This window comes from Erpetoichthys calabaricus, chromosome 9, assembly GCF_900747795.2.
Source record: "Erpetoichthys calabaricus chromosome 9, fErpCal1.3, whole genome shotgun sequence".
Lineage (NCBI taxonomy): Eukaryota > Metazoa > Chordata > Cladistia > Polypteriformes > Polypteridae > Erpetoichthys > Erpetoichthys calabaricus.
Window position 1 is genome coordinate 35,638,627 of NC_041402.2, and position 25,130 is coordinate 35,663,756.

Consider the following 25,130-nt stretch of genomic DNA (forward strand, 5'->3'; position numbering starts at 1 on the left):
TGGAAGTATTGTTCCTCCTGATTGCAGTAAGCAGATGGCTGACCTAATTTGTGTTTTCCTGTTAACTGCTATGGCGCTTCTCTGATGCAGAAAGTTAAGTTGGCAGGCAGTTAGATAGGCAATGGCTGTGTGTTCACACTTGTTTGCCAGCATGAATGAGTCTGAAGCTGTTTTCACACCAGAATATTCTGCTATCATTGAAATAGTAGCGTTCCACTGATTATTCCTTCACACAACCAAACAGTGCCGAGAAAATGCTAGGAATATGTTATCAGGTATGTTTTCATGCTGACTATAAAAATCTATCTTAATTAATGTTTTATTTATATTTAGTACAATTAATTCAAAATAAAGAAAATGATTGCCTCCATTACATGCATTGTAGATTGCTCAGAAAGGTCCTGGCAGCTAGTTTTTATTCCCAACAGAACATAGAAAAGATATGAAATGTTTAAACTGAGAAAATGTACCATTTTAAGAAAAGAATACGGTCATTTTGCATTTGATGGCAACAACACGTGTCAAAAAAGTTGGGAACATTTATGGACTTGTGTTATAAGAAGGAAGGATGCTATACAGTGGTAAACATGGTCCTCTCCCAACTTTTTTGAGATGTGTTGCTGCCTTGAAATTCAAAATGAGCTAATATTTTTCATGAAGTAAAATGTCTCACTTGCAACATTTGATAATGTTTTCTCTATTTTTTTGTGAATAAAATATGGGTTTATGAGATTGCATTCTGTTTTTATTTACATTTTACACAACGTCCCAACTTTATTGGAATTGGGGTTGTAGTTATCGGCAGGTTTTTTCCCCATTTTTACCTGTTCCTATCTAACCTTAAGACTTAACCATTTTTAAAAAATCTAAAAATACTAGCTCTTGGACAGTAATTAAATGTGACAGAAAATGTGTTTTGTAACTTAACAAATGGATTTTTATTATTATTAACTTATGTTATGAAACCTTTCTGATGAAGTTTTCTGATACTTAACATCAAAAATTTAGAAATTTGCATCTGAGATTAATTTGCAGCAAGTTCAGGTGGTTGTCTTTGGGATGTATTCGTGGTTAATGATAAACAAGGGACGGTAATCTTCTTTGTAAGACAAAAAAGGGTAAAAAAAACAGTGAAATGACAAGAAATAAAAATAAAAAATGCAAATTGTAAGATTAGTGCCACCTATAATCCTGATCTGGAATAAGAGATTTTAGAAAATGGTATGAAGTAGTCTTATGGTGTGAAATAGTGTTAGCTATCACTAGGAAAGGATTGTACTTCATGCAGAAAGGATGTTAACTGTCAGAATTTGGAGTATGATATTTTGCCATTTGAAACTTTTTTTTAAGTGAATATCTTATTACTGTTGCTGGTGGGGCTGAGATGATGATATTGTCCATTGGCAATTGGCTGAAAACATTGTCAATATAAATAAAATCATTGACTGGCTCCAAACACATTCAGAAATGTCCTCAAAGTGCAAAACTGCAGCCATCACTACTTCTAATTCTTTTGCAATTTTAGCAGGTTTGTGATATTATGTTATACTTCATTTTTATGATTTTAGCCAGGTTTCTACTGTATAATTTTCTGCTATAATGCCATAGTCCAGCTGTACAGCTGCATGTAAACCCGACTTACTTGTTTTGTATTAATATTACTGTCAATTCCTCTATATGAAGTCTCTTGATTAAATTAAAAATCATAGAGGTTAAGTATTACTATGTAATGGCCCTCTTGAATACTATATAAGCATGACAGGCAATTTATGATGAGAGGTGTGAAGCATGTTGAAAGCTGGAATAATGGCAGTGATTCATTTTATTTGCATGATTTTAAAATGAATTTTTAAAAGAATTTGAGGTAGGTGAGAGCGGTATGTCCAAAAATACACATTATGGTAGGGCTGGCAAACTGAATGTCACTATTCTAATATATCTCAAATGTAGCATAAAAATTCTTCTTCCAAGGCAAATGCTGTTGTTCAAACATAAAAACTGTTTTACTCCAGACACACTTTGCAATTTTGCTGTTTTTTTACAGATCTGTTTCTGCACATCACTTCCTATTTCCTTTTGCATGCACAGATTTGCACACACAGATTTGCACATTTAGTGTTTTTATGTTTATGTGTTTACAAGTTTTCCATGAATATTTAGTATGCCAGTAAAATGTTTTTTTTTTCCATTCCAGAAAAAGTATTACATTTCATGTTGGTATATTGAATTTGTAGTTTTAGTAAAATGTTGTATTTTGTGTGAGCGTGTACAGTATTAGAATATGTACTATATTCTACATTTTTTGACTCGTTATTATATTAAGAACAAAATATCAAATGACTTCTACAATAAAACTTATAAAAAGCCCTGAATTTAACTTTTTTTTTTTTTTTTCTGCAAATGTATGCTTTAAATTTTTAGAATTCACAATACATTAAAGTTTATAAGCAGTATACTTTTTTCAGGAAGCAACCATCAAGACCATTTTGCTTAGACCTCACTTCAAAGAGGACTCATATCAGGCAACAGTTGCATTTTCCTGTACTTTAATTTGTTTTCCTGTATGTCATTCTGAAAAAAAGTATACTTTGATTTATTCTCCAGATTCAAAATTACATGATGTTATCAATAATTAAAAAAAAAAAATCAACTTTCACACAGCCATATTGCTCATGAAAACATGATTGATTAATTACATTTATAAAGCGCTTTTCTAGCTGCTCAATGCTCTTTTCAGAGATACTTTGAAGGGTCATAGCAGTCTGGTAATGCTGTCTGTGAGTGCACTGTATGCATTAAGAAGGTAAATGACTTCTTCTTCACTGTGGTGTCTTTAGTGAGATGCTAATTGTATGAGTTCCAGTGCCCATGCTACCAGTTATTTTGTGTGTACCATGTGTATAATACTGTTTCTTGTAATTTCTTTTTAACGATGTAACTTTTCTAGTGGAATCTTAGGACTGTTACTAAGCCCTAAAAGAAGGAACACATCGAAGGGACTAGATGTGTCCAAGCACAATTTTTTGAAATGTGTGATGAACCCTCTGTCTCATTTCTCATACTCGGAATTTGCTAAGGTCTTTGTGGACTTCTTTTCATCATTATTATTTTTTTTCTCTTTGCAGAATTAACTGTTAGTTTTGGACATTAATAACTTTATAATCATCAGTCTGTGTGTTTTGTTTCTTTAGAGTTCTATAGTTTTGTTTTGTTTTGCATGGATCTCACTATATTGTTTAGACAAAAGATGTGCATATCTTACCAAACTGTGCTGGAGAGTCACAGCACATAACATCATTATGTCATTACAATAAATCAGGGTTACATGCATACCTCAATATCTGATTTTTTTTTAGCAAAACAGGAAGGCAAAATAGAAAATTGTAAAATAAATAAATAAATAAAATAAACAAGTGAATATGGTTTGAGTCTTGGCTTTGTTTTGGTTTCTGATTTTGAGTTACATTTTGGCTTTCATGTTTTGTCTAGTTTTTGCATGCTTTTATTTTCATTAAGACTGATCATTCTTTTGTCATATACTTTAAACTTGGTTTCATCTTTTTATGGAGACATCTCTGATGATTCTTATGAATTCATTACGATCTTTTTATTCACCGTCTTGTCTGCTTGAATCTGATCTCCAGATAACTCATTAAGAGCTTTGCAGTTGCATATGATGCATGTTATATGCAGATGTTTTTTTTTTTGTTTTTTGTTTTTTTTTTAAAGGAAACTATGAATATGAAGATCACAAAGTTACCTTTTTAAATACCTATGGTTAATTGAGGTTCATTGAGAAAATGTGCTTCATTTTAGTAGTGCTGGGAATCTGCTGAGATCTTACTATACGGTTTAAGATAGTAAATATTGCAGTTATATATGTACAGTTCTATATAAAAAATAATAGTCATTAATATTCTATTTTCATAATAAATTCTTACACTGAGTTTTCACATATAGATAAAAGTATTATATTAATCAACGGGACTGGGGGCTTTTACATCCTGTGATGCTTTTCATCCTTTTTTATTTTAAGAACATTGCCTTTTTCTTTTGCTTTGGTGCAGTCAAATGCAATACAGTATGCAATCTCTGATCGCTTTTCCACTTTCTTTTGGATAGCCTTGGCTTCTGTGTGTGGAGGATTCAGAATTCAAATGTAAATCAGTTTTGTAGTATTCCTGTCCGTTGGAGTTTGAGATATAGTCCTAGTTTGTGCCAGAGTACTTTATTTTAAGGCAATAATATTTGCATTGCATTTTCCGTAATAGACTTTTTTTTCTCTACAATATAATATTGTTAAACCATAAATTAACCTGAACACTACACTTAAAGCGGTTAACATTTTTGATGAAGGAATCTTTTTTTCTGCAGGTACCACAAAAATATTTTGCTCCTATATTCCAGCATTTTTAGTTCAATGTTAATACACTTGTGCATCTTTCATCATCAAGATCTGGAATACATTATTTTGTCATTAAGTTGTTTTGTTTATTCATCATATGGTTTTCTGAGTTGCTAAGGGGCATGTCTTGGAAATCGTATTTCTAGTACAACCACTTATAAGTCTGCATTGCACATGTTATTTATCCAAGTTTGTGAACATTCTTTGAGAAAGTACTCTGCGTGCATGAAAGATAAACTTGCCTTTTTTTTAGTTTGATTTTTTATTCTTTGGCTCTGATGAAAGTATACTTGATCTCCCAGCATCAGCTCTTGCCTACCTTTAGATTTGCATGAATTTCCTAGTCTGCTTTTCATTACTATTCTGCAGCGATTTGTGTTTCAGAACACATAGATCCTTATACCTGTATATGATGGAAGAGACTGATAGTCGACCTCAGCATCTTATTTATGTATTGTAACAAAAAATATTGCCTATGGATATTTGCAGCAATTGAAAGCTTAAACAAAAGTTACACAAGCTCTTTTTTAGGGATGATTTTGTTCCTTATCTTGAGTAGCAGTCCATTCTGAATTTTAACCTACTTTGTTTCACCCTTCTGCATGTAATAACTTTGTCTCCAGCCTTTTTCCAGCAGGGGTCTCGAGCCTTTTTTCCCCTGAGAGCTAGTTTTACAAAATGAAAATGGCTGAGAGCTACTCATGTTTTCTAATGTTTATTCTCATAACTTATTTCAACCCAAACAAACTGAATAAACTTGTTTTGCCTGAACATTTACAAAATGTTGGTGTCCACAACTCACATTTTTCATTAAAACATCCCAAAAAAATATTTAGTTCACCTGCAAGTGCATTTTATATGTCTGTATGCATTTTCTAGTGTATCTCACACTATGGAATTAAAACATGAATGCTGTCAAAACAAAACAATGCAATTAAAAATACACAGCTATTACTTACTAATTTATCACTTTGTTACATGTCACTGTTTCACTTCACAAGAGTCTTCACGTGTCCAGCTGCATGTGTGATGTGTTTTTTAGTTAGTGAGATGACTGGCACTGCATGGAGTCAACAAGAGAGGTGTATGGTGGAGTGTAGCCACTTAGGTTCACTCTTATGGAGTCATTTAAATGTTCATCTGTCAGTCTTGTTCTGAACTTTGATTTCATGACATTCATGTCAGAAAAGGCAGACTCACAGAGGTATGTAGACCCAAACAAAGCAGACATTTTCAGAGCTGCCTGGTGAAGATTTGGTACTGCAAATGAACTATGATACACAGGGAAATGAGAGAAGTCACAAAATCAACTGGAATGTTCAAGCAAATTATAGGAAAAAACCCAATCTAAATCCGTTAAGCAGTTTTCTCGTGAAAGCGGACAGACATATAGACATTGGATTTTCTATATTATAAATTAGTAAACCTTCAAAATAACGTGCAGTTAAAGTCTCAACAGCATTCACAGCTCTGTGAGTCTGCCTTATCTGACATGAATTATGCATTGGCCAGAGTGCCTTCAGATTTCATGCTGTTTCATTTGAGGCAGTTCATAGTAAATTCATGTTTTTGGAATAGAATAGCTATGATACTCACAATATACAGTACTGTAATATTTAAAATGATACTGCCTAACACTACTACATTTACTACTACTGCTGCTGTATTTTGGGATCTAACAATGCCAGGTGAATCACAGTGATCTGATACAAAAGGAGACAGTATTACAAATAAGAAAATCAGTGAATAAGGCAGATAAATAGACAAACTTTGATAAGAAAATGAGTTTATCTAAGTTAGCTTCTGATACACATACTGTATATAGTACTACTAATCTGGTGTAGGATAACTTAACCTACTTTTCCACTATGGAGGTAATTGTATGTCTCATTGCTCTTGTATTATCTCATTGTCAGTCTGTCCAGGCCAAGGGATTAGCGCTAGAATTACCAGAGCCTACGAAAAAAATCATACATCCGGCCCACCTTAATTCCGTTTGCACCTCTCCGTCAGCATCTTTTGTCCTGTAAATGTGCCGATAAAGACAAGCAACAAGCAGCCTGCTATTCCATCCCCCCACAGCTGCAGAATGTGCACAAAGTTCTCCCAGCTCATGCCTTGATTGATTATCTGGGAGTGAAGTGCTGGAGTTTTAGAGTGGAAATAACAGATTGTTATTTGGAACACATGCATTTCATGTGTGTTCCGTTTCTACAATAATCTGTGTAAACACATTGTTAAAACAGAAACGTTTTTCATATTTTAGTAGTAAATGACAAAATGTTGGCATAAACTATATAATGTGTAAAGCCTGAAGTCCAAAGATCAAATAAACATTTTCACAAAAGGTTCAAGGACGATACAACAGCTTCCATGGCATAGCGGTAAGATCTGCTGATTTGTAATCAACAGTCCCCGGTTCCTATATTTGCCGTTTTCAGTAGTGAGCTGCTCTTATTGTTAATATTATACAGTACACACACGGTGTACATTTATAGTACTTGTAAAAGTTACAGTGTTATTTTTACTTTTATTCTCTCAGTCACGATACATACTACCGCCCCACCCCCACCCCCCCAGGGATCTGACGCTGATAGTTTTTATTTGAAATCTGGGAATAACTGTAGATGTGAGTGGTGTTTTGAGGCAATGGAACTGGACATTCTCTAATCTGGAGGGATAAAAGCTGACACACAAACGCTGGTGAATCTGCCTTCTTTGTATCTCACCGTCACTTGATTTTTTTTTATTCAGTTTTTAATAGTTCTCACACACACAAGGACCATCCTTCCTACATTTACGACGTGTACCTGTTGCAATGTACACACTTCTCTCAGTGCTGTGGTTCCTATTACATTGAAAGGGCACCTGACACTGACTCAGTTTACTTTCCTGGGGGAAGCAGCTGTCTTGGAACAGAAGCTTGTCGATGTTGCATCCTCCTGTTGTTAAACAAAATAATCGAAAGCTACCCCGAAGCCCGCCGTAGCATACGGCAGTGTAAAAATAGGAACCGAAAACGGTGAGAAAGGAATTCAGAAATCAAGAAGAAATAAATACTTCTTGAAAGACGCAGTTGTGAATAGGTGTTTTGGTGGAGACGACAGATAATGAGTCGAAAGATCTACTCGTACTACAATATCAGGTCTGTGCTCTGGTCTTTGGTTATCCGACAGTGCATGTAGAATTTCCAGCCAAGCAGGATTACATGTGAAAGTGATAAATAAATCAGGCTTTCTGAATTTACGTACTATGGACATGGCATCCTGATAGTTTTGTTGCATGTATCTTGGACTTCCTGAAAATGTGGACGGTAATATGATCATATTGCCTACACGTACGTTGTTATTTTCAGCATTTGCTAGCAGTGCGTCTGATAGTCCTTTGTATTGTTCCACGTGCAGATCTTGTTGATGTAATCTGAGATAGTTGAGACGCGTGCCCTCTGTTTTAACATACGCATCTACGACGTACTGTTGGAATAGTTTGCTGCTGGAGTGCAAAATACTAAATGTATTCCTCATTGCTAATCTGCTCACGTAAAATTGGCATTGAGTAAGCCTTATTCGCTTGGCGGTTCTTTTATCGGGAACATGTTGTAAATCTTTGTGCCAGCCAATGTCTCCATAAGGGAATAAAAGTGGGTAAGCCATACGATCGCAATTCATATTGAGAGAGGAAATCTGTTTACAGTAGTTGCGTATGGGATAGATGCAAATGTCCCTTTCGGCTGGTGGTTCGCCATCTTCTCCGACGAAAATCGCTGCAACATCGGTGTGACATGTCGGGGCATTGTATCGTCGTAAGTCCTGCGTAGGGTTTTCCTTGAAAACCATTCGTAAAGATGCTGTTGGATTCGACTGAGCGATTTCATGCATGTGTTTGTATGATTTAGCGAAGGGGTTGATGGTTCTGAGCATGGATTCTAGCTGGAGAAGTAAATTTTCGCTGCATGCAGAGATGGCTTTATTTTGTAAGCGTACTTCAGTAGCTTGTGCTGTGTCAAAAACATACAACTGTCCATATCCTGGAGAGGTAGAAGAGTTAGTGTATAGTGGAGAGATTTGGTGATAAATTTGCCCGTGTATTTTAAAACAGTATGTAAGAGTTTTCTGTGCACCCATGGAAGCAAACGCTAGAGAAGAGAAGCTGTTGTAAAGACACAGGTGGCTCCCGCAAAGGTGGGAAAGCTACTTTACTGTTGTGGCAGCACCTCGAGTACTTGTTGGATGTATTAAACTCAGCAGGGCAGTATAGTGCATGACAGTGTTTGCACTGCTGGTCTGGAGTCCCAATGTTGTACTCTTGGATGGGAAGACAGGAATTAGGTGAAGAAGTACCTGTGGTAACGGGAAGAGGATTGTGTGTATGTCTGCTGAGACTGCGTTGGTTTGGAAACGTTGCTTTGCAGATGTCGCATTGCAAGAGTTGTGAATGAGTTTTGTTGTGTTTAGTCAGACAATCCTGTGTAGTGAACTTCTTATTGCATTTCTGGCACTCATATAGTTGTTGGGAAGATTGCCTTTGCTTGTGTTTAGCAAGTGATGTTCGTGTTTGAAAAGTTTTGTTGCAGGAATCGCACTGGAAGAATGTGGGGAAGGGTTTGGAGGAGGACGAATAGGAATCGAGAAATGCCATGTCGGCTGCGTGTGGGCGGGACCGGTTTTGAAGAAGAACCACAGGCAGCGTGGGGAAGGGTTTGGAAGAGGACGAATAGGAATCGAGAAATGCCGTGTCGGCTGCGTGTGGGCAGGACCGGTTTTGAAGTGGAAGCAGGACGAACCAGAAGAGAAATATATATATACGAGATATCCCCATACATTATTTGCAGCCATTTGTACAAGTCATCTTCTTAATTTGTTATCCAGCAAGGATTTGGGACCAATTCCACAAATAAGTGGAATTGTGCTCCTTTACATTTTTTCATCTTTACTGTTGTGTTTTCTCAAACGGGAAACTTTAACACAAAATCACAGAGGCCGTCCTAACAAAGTTTGGAGATTGCACATAAAAAGGCCTACTTTACCTGTTGTTCATCCATCATTCTACAGTATGTATCAGTTTTATGCTGAGTGAATGGTGACTCTTTTCAAATTTGGTCAAACCTGAATAGCAATAATTGAATAGCTTTACTATTGCTAAAATTTTAAAAGTAAAAAAGACTATGTTTTGTCTTTGGCAGCAATAAGACGGAAACTGCTAAAAATATCTATTTAAAATTTTGTGCCTTTCTTAATGAAGACTATGGGCAGAGCAGTGCAAAGTTTAAACAAAATAGGTTTAACATGTAGCTGAAGTCACCCAAGTATTGCTGAAAGTGATTATCCATATTACTAACCGAGAATGCTAAACCGGATGATGGACGCAGGCACATCCGGCAATGGGCCGTAGCTGCAAAAAGATGTACTGCACAGGCGCAAAAAGAGTCCGCGAGAGTCGGCTGAGGAGCCGAGAAAGGCGGACAAAAGAGGGCGAGAGAGGCGGATGAGGAGAAAGGCGGACAAAAGAGGGCGAGACAGGCGGATGAGGGTCCGCGAGAGGCGCAGGCGCAAAAACAGTCCGCGAGAGTCGGAGAAAGGTGGACAAAAGAGGGCGACAAAGGCGGATGAGGGGCCACGAGAGGCGGACAAGACCACAGAAAAAAGGAGTGAGCATATACAAAAAGGAGTCACAGAAATGAGTCGCAACAAGCACCGAAAAAAGGAAAAGGCACATAAAAAAGTAGTCAAACGCGGGCAAAGCACGAAACACATTGCACACGAAACTAAACACACCAAAAAAAAAGAACAGACAAGCGCACAACAGCAAGGCACGACCACACCCCCCCACACCCTACAGGCACGGGACGGGACGGGACGGGACACACACCAAGAGGGGGATTCAACAAGCCCAAGGAAGACAAAAAAAAAGAACACAAAACCGCCCCACAGACCCTACAAGCAAGGGACGGGACACACACAAAGAGGGGGATTCAAACAAGACACAGGAACACAAAAAGAAAGAAGATGCTCGCACAACAACAATCCCCCCCCAAATCAATAAGAAGTGACACCCAAAGCCACATATTTAAAGGAAACGTCCATATTAAACATACGTCATCTCAAAACCTTCACACTAGGCAGCATAGGTGGATCTCATTAAAATAAAGCACTATTAACCGTTCAACTGGAGAAAAGGCTCCATATTAACAGTGAGTGCGATCCTCCTTAATACTTATACATATTTCGCACGCTGAGGAACAAACAAGTCATGCATACACGGTCACGGGTACAAAACGATTCGGATCGGATAACGGGACCAAACACACGAACACGAATGAAACAAAAAGAAGACACGGCGGCGCATACAACGCGCTTCGGAAAATACGTGAGAAAAAATGTCTCGGATCAAAAAACGCAAAGCTCAAGTAACCCCGTTACAGAGACGTGCCCAAATGAACAGACACATTGAACGTAGATGCATACAGCGCGCGTCTCAAAGTGCTGCATCGAAACAAGCACGATTTCAAAAGAAAGAGCTCGCGTCTCAGACATACAAAAAAGGGAGCAAAGCAACGCACATATGACCGGCCAGAAAACAAGCAAGCAAGACTCCAAAAGCAGAAAGCTCAACTGACCGACATACAAAAACGGACAAGGCACGATACAAACAATGCACGACATAGAGTGAAACGGACTTTGCGCAAAGCGGAGGCGAATCAATTAAAAATCAAAAATAGCGCGTCACAAATAATGGACATGCAACAACGTGGCACTCAAACACCACAAGCAAAACATGTTAACGGCAGCGAAGGCTACAACGGGCTTCTCACACAGCACAGGCAAATCGATTACAGCTCCAAAACAACACGTCCCAAATACTACACATGCAACAACGCGCCTCTCAAACGGCACAAGCAAAACATACACCAGGAAAATTCATTCGGATTAATGAATGTCATTTGCGATCATTGTCATTCAGTTCACTTCCCTGAAGAAACAACTGGCAATACAAGTAATACATTTACACGTTGTTGTCAAAAGGGTCAAATTAGACTGCCTCCTTTACATTCATATCCTGAATTTCTACAGAAGCTTCTAACTGACGATGTACCTGAAAGTGAAATCTTTATCAACTGCATTAGATCCTACAAATCAGTATCCACTATGAACATTAACTGTGGCACTGCACGTGACATCCGTCTTGAAAAAATGTTGTTTATTGATGAATGTACAATGGCATGAAGTCACTTACTCAACACCATTCATAAACTTCTACAAACGTTTATGAATAATAATATTCGATTTGGAGGAAAGGTACTTTTATGAGGAGGAGATTTTAGACAGTGATTAGCTATTCTTCCAGATGCCATGCACTCAGCTATTGTTCAGTGCACCTTAAAATACGCAGACAATTGGCATTGCTTTCAAAAGATACAGTTAGTAAAAAAGATACGATGTCCAGAACCAGATCATAACAATTGCTTATTACAACTGAGAGATGGTACACTCACCAATACAGATGGACTTCACCCACATATTATTACAATTCCTCAAGCCTTTATCTGCGACGACTTAGTTACAGACAGATTGGAACAGCAATCTCATTAGACCAAATGCCCCTTTTAACACAACGCACTATATTATGTCCAAAAAATATTAATGTGGAAAACATAAATACCCAAGTCATTCCATTACTTCCTGGAGAGACACAACTCTTTCTAAGCTCTGACAAACTTGACTCTGATCACAACAATAACCATCTTCATTGACCTTACAAGTTCTGAGCTGGAATTACCTTTTACACTTAAACGGCGTGTACAAAGAAATTTTCAATAAACCTTTACACTGTGCCACACACTTTATTGTTTGCTTTCTACTTGCATCATCTACACCTTCACACTATTCTATATCTCATTCATACATCACGCTCTTTGTCATTCCCAACACCAGGGGTTGGCGAGCGAAGCGAGCAGGGGGCGGAGCCCCCTAGTTTATAAAGTAATTGACAAACATGTTTATACTTATTTCTATGAGAAAATTAAAAGCTTAGTAGTATTTGGTTGCATACACTGAAGTCATGCCTTAATGTGCATCTACAATTTCTTATTCAGGCTTGGTTTAGCCTTAAAGGATCTTGTAATCCGTAAGCCCACAGTTAAATTGTAGTTATCTGTGCCCTGACAAATTAGTGGTTTTAACATCTGAGAGGTCAACATTTGTGATTGTGTATACAAATACCTGAATGTTGTCGTATGTTTGAGACTAAATAGATTAGTTTGCATGTCACCACTGATTTGAATTTAACAGTACAGTCAGTCTTAAGAAGATTCACTCTAGACTGGAATAATTTTCCTTTCAATACTTCAATTTTAGTTTTATAGAACCTTAAACTTTATGAAATTGATTTGTAGCCCTTTCCAGATTGATGTTTCTTTCAATTTTTTTTCTTCTGTATGTTTAAATCATGCACCTCTATGACCTATATTGAGAATTCCACTGTAATATAAAGCCAACATTTGGTAGAGGAGAACAAACCAACTAGAGTTGGCCATAAAAAAACTCTTCAAATGGATAGATTAAATTTCACCTGGAAAGTTATGCAAAGGAATTTTATGTTGGAAAAATGTTTGCACCTCTTTCTTTGGCAATTCTCCTGCAGCGGATTCATGTTTTCAGCTTTTGATTGTTATTTTTTGCCTGTTTGCTATGTACTATCAAAGGTCTAAACATTTATTTAACTGTTGTAATTATTAAAATCAGCACCCTCTGATATTTTGTACTTAATAGGACAGTGTGCCATTCATAGAGAAATGGAGAATGTAGTTCAAGTTAGGAATCATATTTTATTTTCTTTGCAAGCATTTGCACTAAAATACTCCCAGCTATTTTTATATATTCTGTGATATACTGTATTTGTGTTAAACTCTTGGAAGCCTTTTTTTTCTAAATCCTCTACATAAAACTGTAGTAAAAGTAGAACTTGCGGTTTTGCTTGGCTTAAGTTAAACAAAAATCTCTTTCTTTACCTGCTTTTAAGCATGTATGTTCTAGGTACTTCCATAAATGGTAGAAATTACAGCACTACAGCATTACTCAAAGGCAAGCAACAGAATACCCAGATGCCCTATATGGTTCTTTACTGCTTTGTGGTAGCTATTCACTATACACCATTTTCAACTCTCCATTTCTACCTGTACTCCTGACTGTTGGTTTATGTGCTCCTGGTAGATTACCCAGTTTCTGGTTTCTGTCAGAATTTGCTTCTGGACTTACTAAGAAAGTTGTGTGGCCACCATATAACACCAACTTGTTCTATACTTTGAGTGCAGTGTACCTCTGCTCATTGACTTTGTTTTCAAACGTCAAGCATCCCAATGATTACTTCTTTAAAACCATCTCTCACCTGAAGGTCACACTTGAGTCATTCTAGTCATCTGAGTAAAAGTAGCCTTTCACTAGTCCCAAAGATATTATATTCTTAAATTAAATACTCCATTAAAATACACCTCTGTTAAACTCCTTACAAGGACACAATTCAGATATAATAATTAATTTGCAACCCACTGTTGTCATGATGGCTTTTCCTTGGGTATTGTTCCTCTTAGTCTAATGTTAAGCTATAAAGCCAAAAGTTTCTTGTAATGAACTTGTATTTTTGATTTGTAGAAAAGGTCAATCAGTTGCTTGTGATTGTAAGTCACTTTTAATAAAAGTGTTGGCTAAATAAGTTAATGTTAATGCAGTACTGTATTACCAAAAATAAAATAGTATAACTTATTTTTGACAATGTAAAAATAGTAAACAAATGTAGAAAGAAACATAAATTATATTTAACATTCATGTATTCTTTTTCTGAAGCTGTACAAAGCTGGGGCTATTTGTAGCAATAGGTAGAAGCTTGAATGCCACTCCTCTTGAGTTGTCAGCGCACACACACTCACACAGGGTAAGGTGATTTTTGCCTATCAACCAGAGTTCCTTTGAAATGAGAGATCGACTGTTTTAACATAAGGTAGCATAATTGCAAATCAGAGCACAATCCAAATGCTTGGAGGAAGTGAAACTTTTTAGTGCCCCACTTCCCTGCCCTAGAGTGTACTGTACATGCAGATTCAAACATGTAGATATTCATATATTTATTTTTAATTTTAGTTTAAGAGCAGCACAGTGTCACAAAGGTTAGCACTATTGTTTCACAGTTTTAGCAGTCTAGGTTTCAATCCAGACCCGGGTTATTATCTGTGTCTGTGTGTTTTTTCCTGTAAGTATTCTAGGCTTCCTCCCACATCCAAAAACCTGTGTACCTGATGATGGAGTAGTGCCTTATCCATGACTGGTTCTTGCTTGGTGCCCACTACTGCTGAGATAGCTTCCAGTCCTTGTCATCATGGACTAAATTATTCAGGTTTAATAAAATTGGGTGTAGAAATAAACATATAAACCTATACAGTATATCTGATCAATTAAGGTTTATATTTTTTCTTAGGTTCTAGTACTTTTTAGATATTGTATATATAATACTGACTGAATTATTATATGCCCATATTTAATTTTTTTTTATCTTTTCAGGAAAATTGTTATTAAATTTGGTAAGAAGAAGAAGCGGAAAAATGAGTCTTCAGATGAAGTGTCTGATACAGAACCAATATCCCACCACTCTGCCAAGGATGAGGATGTGGTAAGGCATAAATTGAAGCAAAGATTTATTTTTTTCTCTTCAGTCTTTCTCAGGTAGATATCACATTCACCCACCAAGGTTTATTAAGTGTCTGCTCTCAGCCAAACTGCTCCAGTTGAATTTCCCTATAGTTACTGTAAGTGATGTCGAGTTAGGCTTAGTATTTTTGAAGAACACATACAATAAATTTTCCACTACCTAACTCTTTTTGGCAGGTGATTGAAATTTCATTGTTAATAAGTAAGAATTTCACTTTACTTTCGACATGTGGACATAATGACTCTGTAAACCTATATAAATTTCTTTTGATTTAAAATTATTTGATTTTTTCTTTATTAAGGTTTATCTCTACTCTTTGGCTGACAAAATCATAACATTTGGGATACTTAAAATTCATAAAAGTTTATGCCTTGACTGATCTTGTGCATTAGTTGATAGCAGTTACTCAGTGCAGAATGTTACCTAATACTTCACATCTTTGAAATGGGCACTGATTTACTTCCTTTTAAATTCCATCTTTGTTATTTTAGACTCTAATGTGGTCTTTCAGCACTTACTGCATGTACTGTACATACGTTTTTGTTTTTTTTTTTTGTTTTTACTTATCTTATATCTGCACCCAGTCTAACGATTATATCCCTTGCATCTTTTGATTGCAAGGCATCCTGTGCCTGCTTCTTTTTTCTGAAGGACGAGAGTACTCACTGACAGCTTAATTATTTAGATGACTCGTTTCTGGATATAAGCCGCAAAAGTCAGACCTCTTCCACTAATAGAGGGGCATGCACATCAGAGTCTTGAGACATACGTGTGTGTGAGCTGGTGAACTCAGAAGCATGTACTGTGAGGTAATCCAATAAAGAAGCAGCCATACCACATATACTTCAGAACAGGTCATCCACCTGTTAAGCATGTTTTGGCCCGGCCAGTACTTGGATGAGAAACCAACCAGGAAAAATCTTGGTTTGCTGCTGGAAGAGGTGTTGGTGAGGCCAGCAGGCGGCACACCCTGTGACCTGAATGTGGATCCCAGTGCAGAGATAGGGACGCTGTGCTGTAAAAATGGCACCTTCCTTTGGATGAGATGTAAAACCGAGGTCCTGACTCTCTGTGGTCATTAAAGATCCCTGGGCATCTTTCAAAAAGAATGGGATTTATCTAGATGTCCTGGCTAAATTACCCACCACAGCCTGGTCATTCTGCCCCCCTAATCATCCCCTGTCTCTGATTAGCTAACTTTCTTTCACCCCTTCACCACCTAACCGCTAATGTGTGGTGGGCGTGCTGGTGCAAAATGACTGCCGTTGCATTATCCAGGTGGATGCTGCACATTAGTGTTGGCTGAAGTGACTCCCCACACACTGTGTAAAGTGATTTGAAAAGCACTATATAAATGTAAAGAAGTATTATTATTATTATTGTTACCTCCTTTGCATCCCCTGTTGTTGGCTGTGTAATTGAAGAATGGTTATTTATGTGATGCCCAGGATCCACAGCCAGAGATTCTAAATTGCTAAAAGACATATGCAAACAGTGCATTCTACAAATAAATAAGTAAATAATCCTCTGTAAAATCATGTTCCTGGAGGTATTCTAATAAATAAGTTCACTAAATAAATTTAAAATCCAATCAATGCACTTGAGGTCTTCCCAATTGCTTTTTATTTTACTAGATATCCTTCCAGAAATTCTCTCCTATCTCCACCCCTCATAGTGTGGCCAGCCACATTCTGGACTGCCACCTTCTCTGGTACTTCCCCCCGCGTCCAGCTACTACAGTCTGCAGAGCTGCTGTCTCTGTTAGTCACTGCAATCCCTTCGAGGACACCTTGCCCTCACTCAAATGATGCTGTCACACTTTGGATCCCCTTCACTTTCTCAGTGCCTTGTTCTGGCTGGTCCTCTCCATTCCTCACCTGAACCTCTAATACAGCCTTTCTCCAGAAACAGCTGCATGAGCCACTGTGCCTGTTCTATCTGTAAAGATCAACAAGAGCATATGCTGCCCGCATTGTCCTCTTAATCTTTACCTGGAATACCTCACAACTGAGTAGCAATTGCTTCACAACTCTTCTCAGAAAAAAAAAAATCTCCCTTCTTCCTAAGTCTCAAAACAACATAACTGTATATTTAAATACTAGAAAATCAGCATTTATTACATTTATTATATTATGGATTTGTGAGTTTGTTTTAATTTGTTTACAGACAGTCAAAGTACAGGACACTTTTTCAAAAGTCATTCATTCAAGCACAGGAAGTCCCCAATGATTTCTTTTATCAACTTTACTTTTCACACAAATGACCTGAGTCAGAACAGTGAGCATCAATTATAAGAATAACACTATGCTGAAAGGACACACATCTGCAGAGGATGAAAAACATTGCTTAAATGAAATGGATTGTTTGATAAACTGGTGCAATAAGAACTACTTTACCCTGAATATCAAAAAGACCAAAGAAATTATATTCGACATTAAAAGACAGAAATCTGCATGTTCACCCATCATTGTTCTGAGGAAGGAGGTAGAAATAGTGACTGAATATAAATAATTAGGAGCTACCCTATGTAACAATCTTAATTGGAATACAAACACAAAAGATACAGTAATCCCACGCTATATCGCGCTTCGCCTTTCGTGGCTTCACTCCATCGCGGATTTTATATGTAAGCATATTTAAATATATATCGCGGATTTTTTGCTGGTTCGTGGATTTCTGCGGACAATGGGTCTTTTAATTTCTGGTACATGCTTCCTCAGTTGGTTTGCCCGGTTGATTTCATACAAGGGACGCTATTGGCAGATGGCGGAGAAGCTAGATTGCTTACTTTTCTCTGTCTCTCTTGCTCTGACTTTCTCTGATCCTGACGTATGGGGATTGAGCAGGGGGGCTGTTCGCACACCTAGACGATACGGACGCTCGTCTAAAAATGCTGAAAGATTATCTTGTTGCTATCTTTTGTGCAGCTGCTTCCTGAAACGACATGCTGCACCGGTGCTTCACATACTTAAAAGCTCGAAGGGCACGTATTGATTTTTGACTGAAAAACAAACTCTGTCTCTCTCTATCTCTCCCCCTGCTCCTGACGGAGGGGGTGTGAGCTGCCGCCTTCAACAGCTTTGTGCCGTGGTGCTTCGCATACTTAAAAGCAAACAGCCCTATTGATTTGTTTGCTAGAGATTGTTTTCTCTATCTATGTGACATTCTGTGCTCCTGACACGCACTCCTTTGAAGAGGAAGATATGTTTGCATTCTTTTAATTGTGAGATGGAACTGTCATCTCTGTCTTGTCATGGAGCACAGTTTAAACTTTTGAAAAAGAGACAAATGTTTGTTTGCAGTGTTTGAATAACGTTCCTGTCTCTCTACAACCTCCTGTGTTTCTGCGCAAATCTGTGACCCAAGCATGACAATATAAAAATAACCATATAAACATATGGTTTGTACTTCGCGGATTTTCTTATTTCGCGGGTGGCTCTGGAACGCAACCCCCACGATGGAGGAGGGATTACTGTACACTCTTTACGGAGCCCCTGAGGGGACATGGTGTAATTTTTTTTCTGGGGATTTTTCTGGTGCGCTCCAGATAGTTTCAAGTGTGCCCCAGATAGTAGCAAGTGCGCACCAAATACTTTTAACCGCACAGTAACTGAAAAGGGGCTACCTATACATAATTTCTGATGCATATTAGTTATGCTTTATAGTTGTACTTAAGAAAAAACCATCTAGCACCTTCAATATCAGACAAAAATCTTCCTTCTTCACATGCAAACCATTTTTTTGATATTTTGTGTGCATCAATAGGTAGCCATGAAGCTGACCTGAGCTTTGCAATTGTTGCTGTATATCCCAATGTTGCTATAGACCTTATGACGAAATAGGCCTTTAGACTTCAATATATGTTTTAAATGCCTTTCAGTGATAATGTATCCATGACAAACTGCAAGAACAAATGCTATGTCTTTGTGTTTAAGATCAAGCTGAAAGTATACTGCTATAAAGTCTCCAATTTCCATCCATCCTCTTCCGCTTATCTGAGATAGGGTCATGGGAGCAGCAGCTTGAGCAGAGATGCCCAGATTTCCCTCTCCCTGGCCACTTCTACAAGCTCTTCCAGGGGAATCCTGAGGTGTTCCCAGGCCAGCCGAGAAACATAGTCCCTCCAGTGTGTCCTGGGTCTTCCCCGGGGCCTTCCCCCGGTAAGACGTGCCCGGAACACCTTACCAGGGAGGTGTCCAGGAGGCATCCTGATCAGATTTCCGAGCCACCTCATCTGACTCTTCTCGATGCGGAGGAGCAGTGGCTCTACTCTGAGCTCCTTCCGGATGACTGAATTTCTCACCCTATCTTTAAGGGAAAGCCCAGACACCCTGCAGAGGAAACTAATTTCAGCTGCTTGTATTCGTGATCTCGTTCTTTCGGTCACTACCCATAGCTCATGACCATAGGTGAGGGTAGGAACGTAGATTGACCGGTAAATTGAGAGCTTTGCCTTATGGCTCAGCTCCTTTTTCACCATGACAGACCGATGCAGAGCCCACATCACTGCGGACACTGCACCGATCCACCTGTCGATCTGCTCCATTCTTCCCTCACTCGTGAACAAGACCCCGAGATACTTGAACTCCTCCACTTGGGGCAGGATCTCGCCCCCAAACCTGAGAGGGCACTCCACCCTTTTCCGGCTGAGAACCATGGTCTCGGATTTGGAGGTGCTGATTCCCATCCCAGCCGCTTTACACTCGGCTGCGAACCTATCCAGAGAGAGCTGAAGATCACAGCCTGATGAAGCAAACAGGACAACATCATCTACAAAAAGCAGTGACCAAATCCTGAGCCCACCAAACCGGACCCCCTCAATGCCCTGGCTGCGCCTAGAAATTCTGTCCATAAAATGAACAGAATCGGTGACAAAGGGCAGCCCTGGCGGAGTCCAACCAAGACAGTCCTACAACATCCAGAGCCTTGAGGAACTCCGAGCTTATCTCATCCACCCCCGGGGCCCTGCCACCAAGGAGTTTTTCGACCACCTCGGTGACCTCAGTCCCAGAGATGGGAGTCCCCAGGCTCTGCTTCCTCATTGAAAGGCATGTTAGTGGGATTGAGGAGGTCTTCGAAGTACTCCCAACAACGTCCCGAGTCGAGGTCAGCAGTGCACCATACACAGTGTTGACACTGCACCGCTTTCCCCTCCTCAGACGCTAGATGGTGGATCAAAATCTCCTCAAAGCCGTTTGGAGGTTGTTCTCAATGGCCTCCCCAAACACCTCCCACGCTCAAGTTTTTGCCTCGGCAACCACCAAAATCACATTCTGCTTGGCCTGCCGGTACCTATTAGCTGCCTCCGGAGTCCCACAGGACAAAACGGTCCTGTAGGACTCCTTCTTCAGCTTGACGGCATCCCTCACAACTGTTGTCCACCAACAGATTCGGGGATTGCCACCACGACAGGCACAGACTACCTTACGGCCACAGCTCTGATCAGCTGCCTCAACAATAGAGGCATGGAACATGGCCCATTCGGACTCAATGACCCCCACCTCCCTCGGGACGTGGTCAAAGTTCTGCCGGAGGAGGGAGTTGAAGCTACTTCTGACAGGGGACTCTGCCAGACGTTCCCAGCAGACCCTCACATTACGTTTGGGCCTACCAGGCATCCTCCCCCACCATCGAAGCCAACTCACCACCAGGTGGTGATCAGTTGACAGCTCCGCCCCTCTCTTCTCCCGAGTGTTCAAGACATGTGATCGCAAGTCTGACGACATGACTACGAAGTCGATCATTGAACTGAGGCCTAGGGTGTTCTGGTGCCAGGTGCACATATGGACACCCCTATGCTTGAACATGGTGTTCGTTATGGACAATCCGTGATGAGCACAGAAGTCCAATAACAAAACACCGCTTGGGTTCAGATCGGGGGGGCCATTCCTCCCAATCACGCCCTTCCAGGTCTCACTGTCATTGCCCACGTGAGCATTGAAGTCTCCCAGCAGAATGTTGGAGTCCCCAGAAGGTGTGCCCTCTAGCACCCCCTCCAGGGACTCCAAAAAGGGTGGGTACTCCAGACTACTGTTCGGTGCATACGCACAAACAACAGTTAGGACCCGTCCCCCCACCTGAAGGCGGAGGGAGGCTTGGACTGCCAAGGTCCCTGCCTTCAGCCACCACCCAACTCACACTGCACCCAACCTTCTTGGCCCCTCCCACAGGTGGTGAGCCCATGGGAAGGGGGACCCATGTTTCCTCTTCGGGCTGGCTGCAGAGGGGGGCCATGGTGACCCACATCCGGACAAGGGAAAATGTCGTCCAAAGTTTTTATTCTTTATGGTAGGTTTTCTTACCTAGGACCAGTTTGCCTTGGGTGACCCTACCTGGGGCATAAAGGCCCTGACAACAGAGCTCCTAGGATCATTGGGACACGTAAATCCCTCCACCACGATAAGGTGGCGGCTTGAGGAGGAGTCTCCAATTTCCATTTTTCCTAAGTGCAGCTATAAAACAGAACTAATATGCATCAGAAATTATATATAGGTATGGATCCCCTTTTCAGTTACTCTGCGGTTGAAAGTATCTGGTGCGCACTTGAAAGTATCTGGTTCTCACTTGTTACTATCTGGTGCGCACTTGTTACTATCTGGTGCACACTTGAAACTATCTGTTGCTCACCTGAAACTATCTGGTGCGCACCAGAAAAATCCTCAGAAAAAAAAGTTACACAATGTCCCCTCGGGGGCTCCGTAACTCTTAAATGCAATTAGCACTTATTTCTCCTCTATAAACTCAGACTTTTTAAAGTGAACAGGGATCTTATATTATCATTTTGTCACAGTGTGATCCAGTATGTCATCATCTGCTTTAGTGGTCTGACAAACCAAAATTTTAAAAAGCTCCAGCTTATTGCCCAACATGCAGTTTAAGTTATTGAAGCTGACATAGATGATTTAGAAAGTTTTGACATATGGCAATATTAAAAAACTGGAAATAATTTCAATTAATGATTGACATCTATTACACACTGTACGTCAGTAAATTAGGGAGGATAGTCACCTTAATGACACAAAAAATGGCTCCATACATTGTTTTAATAAAAATGATCAGAGATAATAATAAATAAATTCCAGACATAAAGAGTTTTTCCTATGTTTAGGGTAAAAGTCAACCTGTTAGAAGTAGTTTTAACAAAGGGTTTTAGAATTTTTCGTTTTAATTTGTTTTGTCTCTATTTTATTTAATTTCTGTTTGTTATTAGATGCATCTGAGAAGGCAAATTTTATGTTTTCTTATGTAAACATGACAAAATAAAACACATCAAACCTTGAAAAAGAAACTGTTTTCCAGCTATCAATATGTTTATTTCCAAAATCAAATTGTTTAACTCTTCTTCTTTCACCACAGCTTATCATCTTTTTCGATATCTTCATGTCTTGTGCATCTTTCTACATTACACCAACCACCTTCAGGTTCTCTCTCACCATATCCATAAACCTTCTCTTTGGCCTTCCTCTTTTCCTCTTACCTGGCAGTTCCATTCTTACATCCTTTTCCCAATATACTCAGCATCTCTCACCTGCACATGTCCAAACCAACATAATCTCACCTCTCTGACTTTGTCTCCCAACCGTCCAACCTGAGCTGAACCTCTAATGTACTAATTTCTAATCCTGTCCATCCTTGTCACACCAAGTGCAAATCTTAACATCTTTAACTCTGCCACCTTCAGATCTATCTCCTGTTTTTGGTCAGTTCCGCCGTCTCCAGCCCATATAACATAGCTGGTCTCACTCCTGTCTTGTAGACCTTCCCTTTCACTCCTGCAGGTACCTATCTGTCACAAATTACTCCTGACGCTCTTCTCCACCAACTCCACTCTGTTTTTCACTCTCTTCCTCACCTTTCTCCCACACTCCCCGTTACTCTGTACTGCTTATCCCAAGTATTTAAACTCCTCCACCTTCGCCAAATCTACTCCCTGCATCCTCACCATTCCTCTGACCTCTCTCTCTTTCACACATATGTTTTCTGTCTTATTCCTATTGACCTTCATTCATCTCCTCTCTAGAGCATATCTCCACCTCTCCAGGGTCTCCTTGACCTGCTCCCTACTCTCGCTACAGATCACAATGTCATCTGCAAACATCTTAGTCCATGGGGATTCCTGTCTGATCTTGTCTGTCAATCTGTCCATTACCATTGAAAATAAGAAAGGGCTCAGAACTTATCACTGATGTAAACGCACCTCTACCTTGAATGCATCTGTCACTCCTAGTGCAGACCTCACCATTGTCACACTTCTCTTTTACATATCCTATCTCTCTCTTACATAGTACTCTTCTACTCCTGACTTCCTCTCCTCTAGGCACCCTGTCATATGCTTTCTCTAAGTCCACAAAGACATAATGTAGTTCCTTGTGGCCTTCTCTATATTCTCCATCAATACCCTCAACTGTGGCGTTTTTTTCCGACATGAAACCATACTGCTGCTACTCTAATCATCACCTCCTTTCTTAACCTAGATTCCACTACTCTTTCCCATAACTTTGTACCTATTATAATTTCCCCTTTATTCTTATAAATCAGTACCAGTTCACTTCTTCTCCACTCCTCATGCAACCTCTCACTTTCTAAGATTACATTAAATAATCTAGTTAAAAACTCCACTGCCATCTCTCCTAAACACTTCCATGCTTCCACAGGTATGTCATCTGGACCAACAGCCTTTCTATTCTTCATCCTCTTCATAGCTGTTCTTACTTCCTCCTTGCTAATCCATTGCAGTTCCTGATTCACTACCTCCTCATCATCCAATCTTCTCCATCTCTCATTCTCATATTCTTTCCATCTGCTCAACACACTCTCCTCACTTCTGAGTACATTTTCATCTTTATATTTAGCTGGGTCCCTCTGTTTAGAAAATCAGTACAGGTCCGTTTGTCCCCCCCTTAGTGTCCAACTTCTCATATCAACATATGCCTTTTCTTTAGCCTTCACCACCCCTCTCTTCACCTTATGCCGTATCTCCTTGTACTCTTGTCTACTTTCAGCATCTCTCCGACTATCCCACTTCTTCTATCGACAAAACCTTTTCCTCTGTATACTCTGTTGTACTTTGCTATTCCACCACCAGGCTTCCTTATTCTCCTTCCTCTGTCCAGATGTCACACCAAGCACCCTTACTACTTCTGCTGTAGTTGCCCTGCTATCTTGTAACTCTTCACTACCACCCAGTGCTTGTCTTACCTCTTCCCTGAACTCAACCTTAGTCTTCCTTTTTCAACTTCCACCGTTTGATCATTGGTTCTGTCCTCACTCTCCACCTCTTCTTGATATCCAGCTTCATCCTATAGACCAGTGGTCCCCAACCTTTTTGACAGCAAGGACCACTTTATTAGATGCAAATTTTTCCACGGACCGGTCGGTGGGTAGCAGTTTTATACACAATTTACATAACATTTCTGTTATTATTAAGCAGTTCGCATACGTTTGCAACCTGAGATTTTTCTTTTTTTTTTGCATATAACAAAGACATATGCTTTGCATTTGCCATTCCAACAGACTGCACATCACAAACATTAACACTGTTATCGTTTTTTTCATGTCTGCCGTTTCTATAGGAGGGTGACAATGAGTTAAATTCCAATGGATGTTTTTCAGATGTTGAGCAGCAATAAGCAAAAGGTATCACTGAAAACCACAGAAAACAAAAACATCAAAAAAAAAAACAGTACGAGGAAAGTTCAAAGAAAGAATTTTTTTTTTTTTTTACAATGTTTCTGTTTGGGGATCGTTGTGTAGCCTAAATGTGTACAACTGAGCTGCGGCCACAGATCTAACTGCTCTGTGGATGATTCATTCAAGCATTTCAAGGTCACCTCATTGTAATGAAAGCATCTGCTGAATGTACTTCGTAGTAACGAGATTTCTATAGTCTCGTGTCATATGGGGAAACTGTCGGGACCATAAAAATACTCTCACCTCGGTCTCTCTCCTCTCTCTGGGCCGCTGCAAAGCCCCGCCCACCAAGCATTCTGAAAAGTCTGAGTGAGTCTCCGTTGCCGGCAGTTCTCTC

General features: G+C 39.5%; 1 protein-coding gene across 16 annotated transcripts in view; it reads left to right on the top strand.

Annotated features, from left to right (window-relative positions):
- The window catches only part of chd9 (chromodomain helicase DNA binding protein 9), a 270,690-nt gene that overhangs the window by 148,286 nt on the left and 97,274 nt on the right, over positions 1-25,130 (top strand). For all 16 annotated transcript variants that reach the window (XM_051932075.1, XM_051932074.1, XM_051932078.1 and 13 more), the window contains one exon: positions 14,956-15,064. In XM_051932075.1, coding sequence (XP_051788035.1) covers positions 14,956-15,064 — 109 coding nt within the window. The remainder of the gene's footprint in view (positions 1-14,955; positions 15,065-25,130) is intronic.